General features: G+C 32.9%; 1 protein-coding gene and 1 long non-coding RNA gene across 4 annotated transcripts; one reads left to right on the top strand and one right to left on the bottom strand.

Annotated features, from left to right (window-relative positions):
* Window positions 1–910: 910 nt before the first annotated feature.
* On the bottom strand, window positions 911–6,589 carry LOC137818842 (uncharacterized). The gene is made up of 6 exons (XM_068622469.2): window positions 5,463–6,589; window positions 2,859–2,914; window positions 2,528–2,758; window positions 2,027–2,318; window positions 1,592–1,788; window positions 911–1,496 (listed from the first exon to the last, which is right to left on the bottom strand). Exons 1-6 carry the CDS (start codon window positions 6,405–6,407, stop codon window positions 1,343–1,345), a joined length of 1,875 nt encoding a protein of 624 aa, XP_068478570.1. The 5' UTR covers window positions 6,408–6,589; the 3' UTR covers window positions 911–1,342.
* Window positions 5,561–13,145, top strand: LOC137818843 (uncharacterized). Of its 3 annotated transcripts, XR_016516334.1 has the most exons (7): window positions 6,129–6,254; window positions 9,305–9,379; window positions 10,535–10,610; window positions 11,232–11,288; window positions 12,406–12,445; window positions 12,533–12,633; window positions 12,776–13,145. It is a non-coding gene; the product is annotated as an uncharacterized LOC137818843 (long non-coding RNA). The 3 variants fall into 3 exon arrangements; XR_011082151.2 differs by lacking the exon at window positions 10,535–10,610 and having other exon boundaries at window positions 5,561–6,254; window positions 9,274–9,379; XR_011082152.2 differs by lacking the exon at window positions 10,535–10,610.
* The last annotated feature ends 428 nt before the right edge of the window (window positions 13,146–13,573 follow it).

A 13,573-nucleotide genomic window follows, 5' to 3' on the forward strand; every position in this document is an offset into this window, starting at 1 on the left:
CCGCCCCGCATTAGCCCGCGGGTCAGCAGCGGGCGCAGGGTGGGCTGGCCCGCTAACCCGCAAGAAAAAAAATGTCATTGTTTTAATGTGTGCAGATGACGGGGAAGATTATAATTATGAAAAAATGGATGAAAGTTCTTCTAAGGCGACATCCAATGTTATTGAAATGGAAGAATGTCAATAATGTTTATGTTTAATGTTTTTTAATTAATGTTTATGTTTTGAAATTAGGTATGTTTAATGTTTTGGAAGTGGAAGAATAATGATATTTGATATTTATCTTAATGTTTAATTTTTTGATGTTTGACTATGTTTGAAAAGGAAGAAATTTTTTTTTGGATTTGATAGTAACAAATATATAGGTTTAATGTGACAATTTTTTAAGAACAAAATGTAAACAAAAAAAATATTTAATTTTTTAAAAAAACGCGGGTTGGCCCGCAAACCTGCGGGCCAGCTCTTATGCGGGGCGGGTCGGGAATTCTAACCCGCAATAACTTTGCGGGGCGGGCCAACCCGCCCCACTTTTTTGCGGGCCAAGTGCGGGGCGGGCCGACCCGCTTTGCCACCCCTAGTTTCCTCCTCTCTCAGAGGTCACTGCGATCCTGCAAAACAACTTCTTTTCTTCTATGAATTTGAGTCTTCCCTCTCCATCTATAAATAGGAGTCTTAAGCCTGCTCCAAAGACACACACTTTGCCTTTCACATTCTCTCTTTTCTACTCTCTACAAAATGCACTTTTATTTTTGTTCTTCTCTTTTCTTATATTTCCGTTGTCTTGAGCTCTTTTATTCTTAGGAGTTTAGAATTTACTTGCTAGTTCTGTGATCCTCGATTTTATTCAAGAAGTTTCAATTTTATCTTGAGCGACTTGAGCAATACACTGTGAATAAGTTCTTACGGACAATAATCATCCACGCCTCAAAGAAATCATCTTGCTTGTGTTTTCAGCTTTATTTACTACAATTTACAAGGGTAGATTTAATACTTGTCGAAGAACCAACTATAGGACCATATTCTACAACTCCAAAGCACTTTCCAGTGTTATCATAGCCAATTCTATGTAGAATCTGTTCCTACTTAAGAATTTGTATTTATCAATGCCCACTACTGGTTTTTTTTTTCTGAGGAGAAATCTCAATTCAAACTATGTATGATCTAGAGTTTCTACATACATCTGTTCTGCACATGCGGCGTGCAAAAATGATTTCAAATCTACAATTATTTGTTTCCGTATCACATCACTTAAATTCTCTCTACTTGTCTCCTAAGATACCAGAATCTGGTACACGTCCATTAAGCATATCCTATATTCAGTGGCAGAAATTAAATGGCATAGTACTCAAGAATTTATTGACCAATCAAAATTCTGGTGAGAGATATGAACTGGTCCACTATCTCCCAAGAGATGTGTCACAAGACCGGCTTTATTTGGATCCAAGTAATTAAGTATCCACTTTAATATTTCTTTCTCTGGTCCAAAATCTCCACTGAACCTGCCAAAGTGTAAGACAGAGTCATAAGAAGGGAGCTATAAATTTATAATGAAGTCAGAACTAATACGATGGAAAAGTTCTGACTGCTTATTTACCATTTGAAAATCCGAGTTAGATAAACAGTTCTCTTCTCCAGGTCCACTTCAATTCCATCATTCTCAAAGAACTCTCTCACAGCACCTCTTAACTCGTCTACAACTCTATGAGGTGAGAAGAATCTAACTTTTGGGCTGGATTTTGCACCATTACAAAGTCCAAAGTGCAATAACGGATTCAACTTGACCAGAGCAACCTGCAATTTGTCAGGAACAGGTTAAGTATATTCATATTCATAGCCAATCATAGTAACTATAAATGGTAGGAAGTACTTGTTAACATAGGGTATAGAAATTTAATGTTACGATAAAAGGACGAATAAAACTAATTCAGAAAATTTAAGATTGCATTTCAGGGTAAAAAACTTCCTGAAAAATAAAACACTCATGTTGTTAAAATGCCATCGTAAACTGAAAAGAAAAAAGTTATTTTACCTCTAACCGCTTGTCTCCTGTGGTAAAGGGCTTTACTAAGGAATACGGTGACCTACGATTGCATCTGAGGATACCATTTTTAATACTGTTAAGAGAATAATGATGCCCTCCAACCAGATACTGGAAATCATTGAAGAAGGATCTCCTATCAATCACACCTTCTGGACACCCTACGCTAATAACAGCATGGATGACCATAGCATTATATAAATTTAAGAAGAATGCAAGTTTCTCATTTTCTGATAGTTCCAAGAGATTCACTCGCTGCAGATCCTGAGTCATATTTACATACCTGCAGTTAGAAGGAAAAAAATAAACTTGATAAACAATATGGGACCGCTGCAAAACAAACAATACGCATTGCAGACTTCACAGTCGACGAAATCACGAAATTATAAACGATTAATAAGTGAGCATATTTGCAGAACATTTGCTTTCACCATATGCAATAGAATAACAAAACAATAAAATAGAAGAACTCTACATGAAGTGTTAGCATACCTACGAAATTCTTCGCTTTTGCTAATGGCCTCATAATCAACATGTTGCCTGTCATCAGAAGCATAAGACTCAAGAATGGCAGACATAATCTTGGCAAGCCTAGTGCATATTGCAGCTGCAGTCTTTGGTTCGCTATCATTTGTGGTACCACGAAAATTAAAACACCTGGGGATAAAAGGTTCATGCTCAAGGAAACGATATAAGTGATTTCCCTCCTCAAAATCTTTTTCCCTGCAGAATAAAGTTACCAGTGCCAGTAAGAAAATTATCAAAAGATTATGATTTATTGAAATGAGTCGAGGCTTATTAGGCGCAGAAGCTCTTTTCTTACCCGAAAACATGATGGATGAAGTGCTTCGTGGATAATTGCTGTCCGATTTCAACGGCCTAGATATTATTTTGGAATACAAACATTTTAATTTCAGGTGTTGGGAAACAAATCATACACAATAGGGATAAAAGTTGGGAAGACACTACAAACAAAGTACGTCAAAGAGAATAGAATGAAAATACACGAATTTAAGATACTTTGACATTTCTTGTCTATGTTCATGAAAACACCTTAGCAAATATTCATTATCTTGGTTAAAAGATTGTTTTATTGAGAAAATTTAAAAAACCTTTCTATCACCCCACAGACCTGAGTTCTTTAGCTACAAGGAATAGTAACATTTGTTTTGTTCAATAAAATTCATATAAGATTATCCAACACAAATCTTTTTTTGCTTAGGTACATGACTTCCCTCAATTACTTGAGGTAACTCTTTTCTTCGCTAGCACCGCCTGTATTTACTGCGGTGTGAATAATTTCTAAATGATTTCATGAATAAACACTAGTAAACTATTTCTTACATTTCTAAAATTCACTGCATTTAAAATGTACATGCGAATTTACACCACACTTCCCTTATTAATTTATTATAAACAAAAAAATCCACACATTAGATGTTCTAATAACTTTTTTAATACATTATGCTGAAAATTTGTAATCAATATTTGAAGGACGGCAGATCACGAGTTACCGAAACAGAAGTCCGGAGAACTATTTTGAAAGTGGGACATAAAATATCATATTCAGAGAGTAAAATTAATAGAATTGACAAACCACAGTGGCGTGTCAATCCTGCACCACAAAATAATAAAAACTAAAAACTGCGATAATATCTCTCGTTTGTGGTTGAATTTTTCTAAGTGTTGCGCACGTAATTGCCTTTCAAGTAGGATAAATGATTGTCTAATTTTCCCACTACCACCTTGCGTTATCATTAGTTTAAATGCACTACTCCCAAATGAATTAAAAGCCGTTGAATATTTGTTTATTTATAATGGAAAAATCCATTAGAATTTTAGCCATTGACGCAACCCAAGTGGCTGCTCATCAAAATACCGTGCCGAACTAGCCAAGCATGACTTGGTATGAAACTAAAAATGAATATGTTGTTTTATTTACAAATGACACCGGTTAATATTATATTTAACGATTAAACGTCCCCTGAAATACCACAAACTAGCAGCGGAAAAAAAAATAAAAATTGAAGATGGGATAGAGAATTTCAAAACGAAAAATGTTACTTGACTCATTATCTACGATGAAAAGATTATTTCTGAAGAAGTTATGATATGGAATAATTCACATATCGATTCTGAAGAGACTCTTTCAAAATATGTAATGTGAGTTTGTTTGACTCTTCCATTAGATGTGATTGGCACTGGGCATGGGACCCCTGTTGTGTAACTAGGTTGACTTTACAAATTGTATAAGCTCATCCAATTTGAAACTTAAACCTTGTCACTTATTACCCTACCAAGGGGCCCCGTTAACAGTAGCATATTACATACCATATTACCAATTAATTTGAAGAGAAACAAAAAGTTTGACATTATAAAATGAATAAACATTTATACAGTCACATTAAAGAAAAAAAGAATTATGAGTCAACATATTATCTATACAACTTATTGGACTACCCCCTCCCTCTTCTATTTAGCATAAAAGTTCGTGCTAGAGCCGTTTTGAACCTATGTCTCAATAAAGTATTATACATCATTTTGAAAACCAAATCATAACGTTCCAAATCACGAGCATTGTTATGATCGTACTCTCAGTGTGTGTCATTATTACGCCTTACGTTTCTTTGCCATATCCAAAAGCTTCTACCCCAAACACAATCAAAAGCCTCGTTCTTTAATAAGTGAAAAATTTAATGCCCACAATCTCCCTTCCTTATCTGCATATACCTCACTCGTTATATTTTTTTTAAGTATTAAAAAGTTTGATAGCTACTTTTTCAATTTCACTTTTTTTTAAAGAATTTCATACCGCAGTTATAATTATATAATTTTATTTATATATTAACCTACTAATAACATCAATATTACAAAAATACTAATTAACAATACAATAAAATATCACGTCGATAAGTATATTTATGCTGACGTGACGGTTTATTAGAATTTCACTTCAATATTTCTCTTAAACATATGAACGAAGTTATAATTAAAATGATATTTAAAATTATAATTAAGTCATTATTATTCTAATTTAGTTTAATAGAAAATATGTGTTTTTTATTAGATTTTTTATTGATTAAAGTTATCTATTACTTAAAGCTTCTTATAAAATATAAAATTGTGATACAAAATCATTAAAACAAAATATGAGTTTCATCCAATTTTATGATTTTTTATATATTAAATTTTATGATGTCTAATTCATTATAAAAAAAGTGTTGGTAACAATTTTAGAACTTAATAAATGCGTCCATCTACCAATGATGTGTTGGTAACAATTCAATTAAAATAAAAAAATGGAAAAACATTCCTACCATACAGTCGTATACAATGACAATACCAATACCAATATAGCAATGAAAAATGAAAAAAATGGAAAAATACAAAAATACGTAGGCATACGGTGTACGAAGAAAAAACGTACCTCGCTACGCGCGCAGTGGAAGTGCTGAATCAGCGCGTCCACCAACTCGTTCCCTTCGAAGCAGTTCTTAACCATCTTCATCCTCCGCAACCGATCCTGAATCGGTAACCTCAGCCGCAGAACGCTAACCACTCCAACCATCTCGTCCGCGCGATCCTCCTCCGCGCAATCGAACCCGTACGCCGGTGGCCACGGCGCATTTCCATCAGCCGCCTTCCCGCCGATAATCTCCGCGACTCTCCGGTCGAACTCCCCGCTGTTCCGAAGTGAGTTCAACGCCACCAGTCCTCCAATCAGTTTTTCGTTGAAGAAAATCTGCGGCACCGAACCGGTCCCCGTCCTCTCCCGCAGCTCCCTATCCCTCTCGTTGAAAACGTCCACGTTTATCTCCACGAACCTCAGTCCTTTCTCCCTGAAGAACCTGCGTACCGCGGTGCAGTCTCGGCAATCGGACCGAGAGAAGAAGGTGATGCGTCCTCTCAACGACGCGTCTTCGTCCTCCTCCGGCTTGGCCGTCACCACAACCTTCACGCCGGAGAGGCTGAACTCCGTCACTTCGCGTTTCTCGTCATCCTCCTCCATGGACTGGCGGAGCGAGGAGACACGCTTCACGATCGCGGCGGAAAGGTCGGTGCTCCGCTGGCGGAGGAAGCTTCCGACGGAGAAGCTGGGCAGAGCGACTTCGTTTTGGTTTGATTGGAAATTCTGCGGCGGGACTGGCATGGGAAGGAGGGAGTGAGGGTGGACTAACGTTACTCGACTGTGACTGTGGACGTCGTCACCGCCACAACGGTTAGTCGTTTCAATTTTGTTGTTATTGTTGATAACTGGTTCGTAACAGTTTACGTGATTTTGGGTTGAAGCCATAATTGGATTGTGTTGGTTATGGGGTTGTTGGGGGTTTGTTGGATTCTCGATTTCTGAGCCCATTAGGGAGAGAATCATAGAAGAAGGGTTATGAAAAGGGATGGGATTTTATGCAGTTTAGGATTTCAAAATAACAATAGATTAATAGGAGATTCATCTGTAAGAATGAGTTTAGAATACTAGGGTTAGATTCACTTCAACTTTGAACTTGTAAGCAAGAAAACTGAAATTAAAATTAATTAATTGACTAGTTGTTAAAAGTACAATTTTTTTTCTTACAAAAATTATTATATAAATTTGTACAAACTAAAATGAAAAAAAGTCAAATGTTTGGATGATTATTATGCTAATTTTCTTAAATAATTTTTTTAGATTCAAATGATTTTGATATATTGTGTATGATTTTAATTTAATTAACTAAATTTGTATTCTACAAAATAAGTTTTTAACTTAAATTTAAAAAATATTAATTTGATTAGGGAGTATGGCCATTGCGAAGATGTACAAATTGATATAAAAGAATTCCTCACAGATTAAATAATAAAATATACTTTTATTCAATTGTTTTATTTATTAAAGATATTTATTGCTTTATAAGTATTTTAAATTATATATCTTTTAAAGGGAAGAGTTCTATTAATGGGCACTTTGAAATGTTGATTAAAGAATTAATGTATAGAATATATGTTTGAGTACTTCAAATTAAAAAAAATGGAGAATAAAGAATATTAATAATATTTAATTACAAAACCAATTATTTGTATTGTAACTAACGTCATAATTAGTATATATGTACTTTTTTTCCTTATAAATTTAACTTATGATTTTCAAATTGATAATTATTAGTACATTTTATTTTCTTTAATGCAATCTCTCATTTTAGATATCGGATGTTACTGATGCAATTTAATTTCATATATATATATATATATATTATATATGAAGCAATATTTAATTTTTATGAAGCAAACATAAGGGGTTCGATTTGTTTTATTTTTATTTTAAATATAATATCAAATTCAAATAAGATTTAATGTTTGACTATTTTTAAAAAAAAAATTGTTTATACAGGACACTCTACATTATTTTCAATAACAAATTCACACGATAGAAAGTACTATTATTTGTTTTTTTAGTTGAATTAGTTCTTATTTTTTATTAGTTTTGTGGTTTAAAGTGATTTTATTTTATTTTAAACACCTTTAATGCAAATTAAATAATGAAAAAACTATTAAAATCACTATAAATATATATTAATAGCATTAAATGTTAGTCCCAAGTGAATGATTGGATAATATTGAATTTCTATTCATCTCTTTGAATTTTGCCGCTTACTCTTTTCATTAAATCTTATATGTCCTTATAAATACAGTTTACTTTTAATAAAACTTATTAGCATTTTTAACACGTGTATTTTAAAAAAGTGCCTATTATGGTAAATATTATGACTCTTTGAATATTATTATTGAGTAAGTACAATTTTCATTAAGTTCAAAGTGACATTATAAGTTATAACCCCGGTTACTTTTTCGTAGAGGTAGATTATAAAAACTTATGGAACATATTTGTAATGGGTAAATTAAATGATAATACAAAAACTGAAAATTTATAAATTATATAGTATTTAATAGTGTAAAAAGAAATATTTTATATTAATAAGATGATTAAAAATAGAATCCATGTAAAGTTGACTGGGCTTGAAAGTGTGTAGAGTTGACAAGTTTGAAGAGTTAAATAGATTCAGACACAATCAAAGATCGACAACAGACACAAACCGTCTTAACCCCACCTAATGAACAAACTATACTAAATTATTCATGTCTAATATTAAAACATTCATTCAAGATGAGACTCGAGCTAAACCTCAAGATTCACGACATTTGACGTTAACTTCTTCATATATGTCATATTCATGCATTAGAGTGACTCACAATTATGTAATTTTTAGTTCACTTGGGTAACTCGATTGTAAGATTATGAATTTCAATTTTTTGATAAATTTTTATTATGGCTATTGGTTCTATATTACTCTGAAAAACTCCATAAATTTTTATTATTCATTCTATATTACTTCATATATTTTTATGAGTCTTACAAGGAGGATTTATACGGATGCAGATTTAAAAAACTCATCAACTACCCAGCTCCAATTAAAGATATTATGAAGGCCAATTCTTTTCTTAAAATCGGACCCACCCATTTTATCCTAATAATATTCATCATATTATATATATAGAGAGAGAATAATGTTTGTGCATGAGATAGACAGGGCCGTAAGAGGTCCATATTGGGAGAAAGAAAGATGTATTGGGCTTTTGCATCCTATATCCTCATAATTGACTGCAGACTCTTTCTTCTATGTATTGGGCTTTTGCATCCTATATCCTCATAATTGACTGCAGACTCTTTTTTCCTACACCTCCATACCTTATTGTGCCACCCCATATTAAATATGAAAATATTATTTTATCCTTTTTTTCCCACCTTTTGGATTTGAAATAATAAGCCTATGGATTATGTAATCCGAAATATATTCAGATTACATAATCCAGAAGTCAATCTCATATTTAGAAAAGACTTCCAGATTATGTAATCCGGAAGCTAATCACACATCTGAAAAAAAAAAGCTTTCAGATCACATAATCCGAAAGCTAATCTTATGTATAGAAAATACTTTCGGATTATGTAATCCAGAAGCTAATCACAAAAGGCTTCTGGATTACATAATCTGGAAGCTAATTCTGGATTTAGAAAACGACTTCCGGATTATGTAATCTGGAATATTAAAAAGGATATTTTTAGAATACAAAAACTTATGAAAGTGGCACAAGAAAGTATGGACGTGCAGTAAGAATCAGCCTTGACTGCATTCACCATAAAATTTTAAAATACCCGCTTTACCTTTTGGCATTTTATTTGAAAGCTTCTCATCCTTTTTTGACAGTTTTCTTTTGCTTCCGATTTTCTTCATTGAGGTTAAAAGCTGAAGTATTCCCACGAACTTTGGTGGTGGTGATTTGAAGTTGGCTAACTTGGGGTACACGAAGAAGGTATGGATAAATAGTTTAATTTTGTCTGGTTTTGTTTTAATGGGCGTATATCTGTCTTCCAAATTATGAATTCTATAAAAGAGACTTTCCGAAAACATATTTTGGAACACAGTTATTATTTTCTAAAAGGTATTTTTTAAAATTTTAGAAAGCACATTTGGAAACACTAATATACCTATTCTAGAATGAGGAATTTAGAAATTTTCTGGAACGACAATTTTGGAAGCCAATTGTCAGAGGTTATTTAAGGAAGTATTTCATTTACGTTTCAGAACTACAAAAAAATGTGTATGAAGTGACGGTTTTAATATGACGATTACAAGTATCTGTATAATACGACATTTTAGTAATCGTCACAATTATCTTATAAAACGTGTCATTTTGAATTGACACAATTCTCCTTCGAAATAAACACTTCGTGTTTTCCTTCCCTCCATACACCATTCCTCATTATTTCCAATTTTTTTTTAAACCTCCTTTTGACTCTTGGAAACCGAATACAATTAATTAATTCTTCACAAACCCTTCCATTGGATTTTGAAATCAAACGTAACTCTTCTCTCTCTCTATCTGCAAACTCTTCACAAACCCTCTCCTCACGTTCACGAAACCCTACCACGAAACACTCTTGCCTTCACTCACTCTAGCGCGGCCTAAACATAACCCTCACTCTCCCGCCCTTCACTTTCCGCCATCACCGCCTCCTCGCAAGGATTTCAAACTTCTGTCCGCCATCGTTTGTTCAAGTTTGTGCTCTATAACCTTGTCTTCGAAATCTATTGCTGGATTGCCTTTGTCGTGGGAAATCTACTGTGGTTCTTAATTTGTGAAATCTATTGTGAATGGTTTTGCTGCGAAGAATAGAGATGTCCTTTAAATTTAACTTGTGGTTTATCCTTCACTTGCCAAAAGAATAGTCAGTTTGTGATCTAATGCTCAGTTTTGATATGCTTGAGTGTTGGTGCTATTGTCTGAACCATGTGAATCGTGAGTTGCAATTCATGTATAATACACTCCCAAATATGATTGTATGCAATATGATCATGTCTACAACTTACGGGTGTGCTATTTCATTAAGAAAATAATTGAACGTGTTGATGCAGTCTTGGTAGTTGGCATCTTGCAGTACTCTAAATAATTTGATTATTCATTCAGGCTTTGGATGTGCTCATTGAATCATACTTTGACAGTGAATTATACAAAAATAAAATATGGGTTGGAACTGTTGAAGGTATTCTATTAGATATTTTCATTTTATTGATTGACTTTATTTGGTTTAGTAATTTCACTTTACCTGTGCATGTCTTCTTGTTTATTTCATTGAGCCCCACCATCTTGATAAGTTCTTTTGGAGAGGAGAATTTGATGACGAGCATGATGATTTCAAACGATTTTCATTTTTTAGTCGTGTTGCTCTTGATTTTCTTCTGCAATTTGGCGAGAAGCTAGATATCATTCATTGCCAGCTGTGTAATTCTTTCTAGCAAATTTTTGCTCTTTTAGTCACTAATTGAATGGCATCTTTGTTTCTTTGCTAGGCTCCTCTGTACTGGAAGATATTTGTAAATAAAGGATTAAATTCAGCTAGGATATGCTTTGTATATCAATGAAATATACCAGTTCTATATCAGTGAAATATATTCACTTCTCAACATCATGATTATTTTGCAATGCATTCTTTCACACACTTACTATGTAAAATATATTAGTAAATCTTTTATGCCTTGTATTGTGACTTTTCATTATTCTTATGGTTATTTATATTATCAGAATACAATATATGTATGTTTATTTTAATTTAGAAGAGTTCATTTTATACATTCCATTATGATTATTTGTTTCCTATCTTCAGGTAAAACAACTAATAGAAAGCATAATCAGGAGTAAAAGGAGTGAAACCTCAATCCTAGTAAGATTCTTTTGACTCTACATGTATTTCTTTTTCGTATAATTGTTTCTTTCTGTATTGATTCTGTAACAATTCAAATAGGAAGTGAATAACGTTGATGGCAGGTGGTGCATAAAATTTGTCAACAAAACTTTGATAACTTATTGTTCATGAAATAATGTTTGTCAATAAAGCTAGTAGATACTCATAAATTCCATTCCTTAAGATAGTATTTGTTAGGAGTGGATCAGGAATTGGAAGTATTATAGAGCCACATTCTATTGTTCCTTTAAATGATGAGTTGCAACGAGCAAGAATTTTGGTAGCAAAGGCTAAAGCATATGTGCTTTTGACATTAACCAAAAAGGTTACAATTGTGATATTATAAATATTCTAATGGTCATGTTCTTTTTTTCTCATATGATGCCTTAATTTTTGTACATATGTAGTTGGATCTTGATGATATTAAAAAGATATTAAACAGTTTGGTTCAACTAGATGTGGTAAATACCTTGTAATGTTTTTAAAGAGAATTGGATCACCATTTCTCGTTTGCTCTCTCTATATTCCACTATATGCAATTATTCTCATGCGATATTTACTTTGTTGCCTTTCAAGGAGTTTGTTTACTGGTTTTCTTCCGATGATCATTCCTTGAGAGTTTTCTTATTTTTTATTTGAATTGTGAGATATATGATTTGATTACATTAAATAGGGATATGTGATATGATAAGCAATTAATTCAATAAGTATATTATTTTCCAAGTAAATAATATATTGCTTTTGAATAAAAAATGTGTTTGGTCTGGTAACTTTTTATTGCATCTAACATCAAAAAAGCTCTGCTTGTAATAATAATGAAGGATTCTAGCCGGTGTCTTTGTATCATCATTTGTAATTTGTTTTTATTACTGATTAACTGGAGGGAACTAAGTTATCTGATCCGATTTACAAATTGGCATAGTTTGGAAATTATTTGAAGTTGATTTTTGGAGGGTTTTCTGTTTATCTATATATTAAGAAAAGAATAGAGAGACCTACAATTCATTCTCATCCATTCTCAACGTTCTTTAACTTTAAACTAGTGCGTTTCCTAACTTTTCAATCTTAAAAAACAATTGTTCCAATGAAAATACAGGGAGGGCATGGTCTCGATTCAACACTCTTTTCTCAATGAGGTATTAATATATTTAAATATTTATTTGTGCCTTTTATTTTATAATTATAAACATTGAAAATCATTAACTTCAAATTATTTATTTCAGGCATCAGATATTGGAAGCGGTGCTTCATCACCTAATCAAGTAATAGGATAAAGTGCTGAAAGCAAAATTGATGCAAAAGTGTAGGACATAAATATTATGAGGTACGTAAAATCAAAGTACGTAACATATTAATAAATTAAACAACTAAACGTCTAATAAACAATAAATTACTCCACATAAAATTTTCATATACATCTATGTCATGACCTCCTAATGTACACAATCCTTTTTCTTTTTCTGTAGCTTCTCATGCAAAGATGAGGGTTGTGTATGTCCCATTCCTCACAAGGGTACCCTCAACATGACCTTTGTTAACCATCAACTATGGAGTCAAGGTTATGCAACAACATATATTCTACAAAATAAAAATAAATTACAATTATATCAAACATGTAAATAATAAATGATATGTCTTACTAGAGTGTGATGCTTTGTATGATTGTCATCTTCATCACCCCAACTCCAACATCAACATGCACATTTGACGGTATCATTGTTGGATGCTCATCCTCAACCATGTGTATGATATATGAATGTAATACACAACAAAACCAATCCATATATCTTGGAATAAAAACTCTTGCATGAGAGGCAATAACCACATCTTGCATAACATATTGTTGAAAATATAACCACCGCCAATTTCCTTCTATTGTTGATAGATTCTCATCTCTTATAATTGATGGATCATGTGGTATGTTGTGCACATACCCATAGTGGCGTAGGACATGTTCATGGAAGTTCAACTGTCTGCATATGCCCAACATAATATACCTTGAAAATAATGACATGCACTCAAAAGGGCAAGCCTCGTTGTGATCGTTGTATGGGGTAAATCAAATACGACTAATACGAGATTATCAAGTTGAGATCAAACTGTTGCAAGTGCAGACAATCTCCCAACTTCATACCTCATGAACCGCGGGACATCATTTGTTCAATCAAGAACCATTTGTCTCAAGCCTATGCTTGGAAAGTGCTCACAAATTCACCCTTACAATATATCATGTTCACAAAATTCAATGAAGTATAACATATGTT

Source organism: Phaseolus vulgaris, chromosome 10 (genome assembly GCF_051622355.1).
Source record: "Phaseolus vulgaris cultivar YP4 chromosome 10, ASM5162235v1, whole genome shotgun sequence".
Classification (NCBI taxonomy): Eukaryota; Viridiplantae; Streptophyta; class Magnoliopsida; order Fabales; family Fabaceae; genus Phaseolus; species Phaseolus vulgaris.

Bases quoted from the DNA above. Each gene is read 5' to 3' on its own strand.
- LOC137818842 (XM_068622469.2), bottom strand. From the start codon at position 6,407: ATGATTCTCTCCCTAATGGGCTCAGAAATCGAGAATCCAACAAACCCC. The intron at 2,915-5,462 runs GTACGTTTTTTC...AATAATATCTAG, and splicing joins TCCACTGCGCGCGTAGCGAG to GCCGTTGAAATCGGACAGCA. The intron at 1,497-1,591 runs GTAAATAAGCAG...ACACTTTGGCAG, and splicing joins CTAACTCGGATTTTCAAATG to GTTCAGTGGAGATTTTGGAC.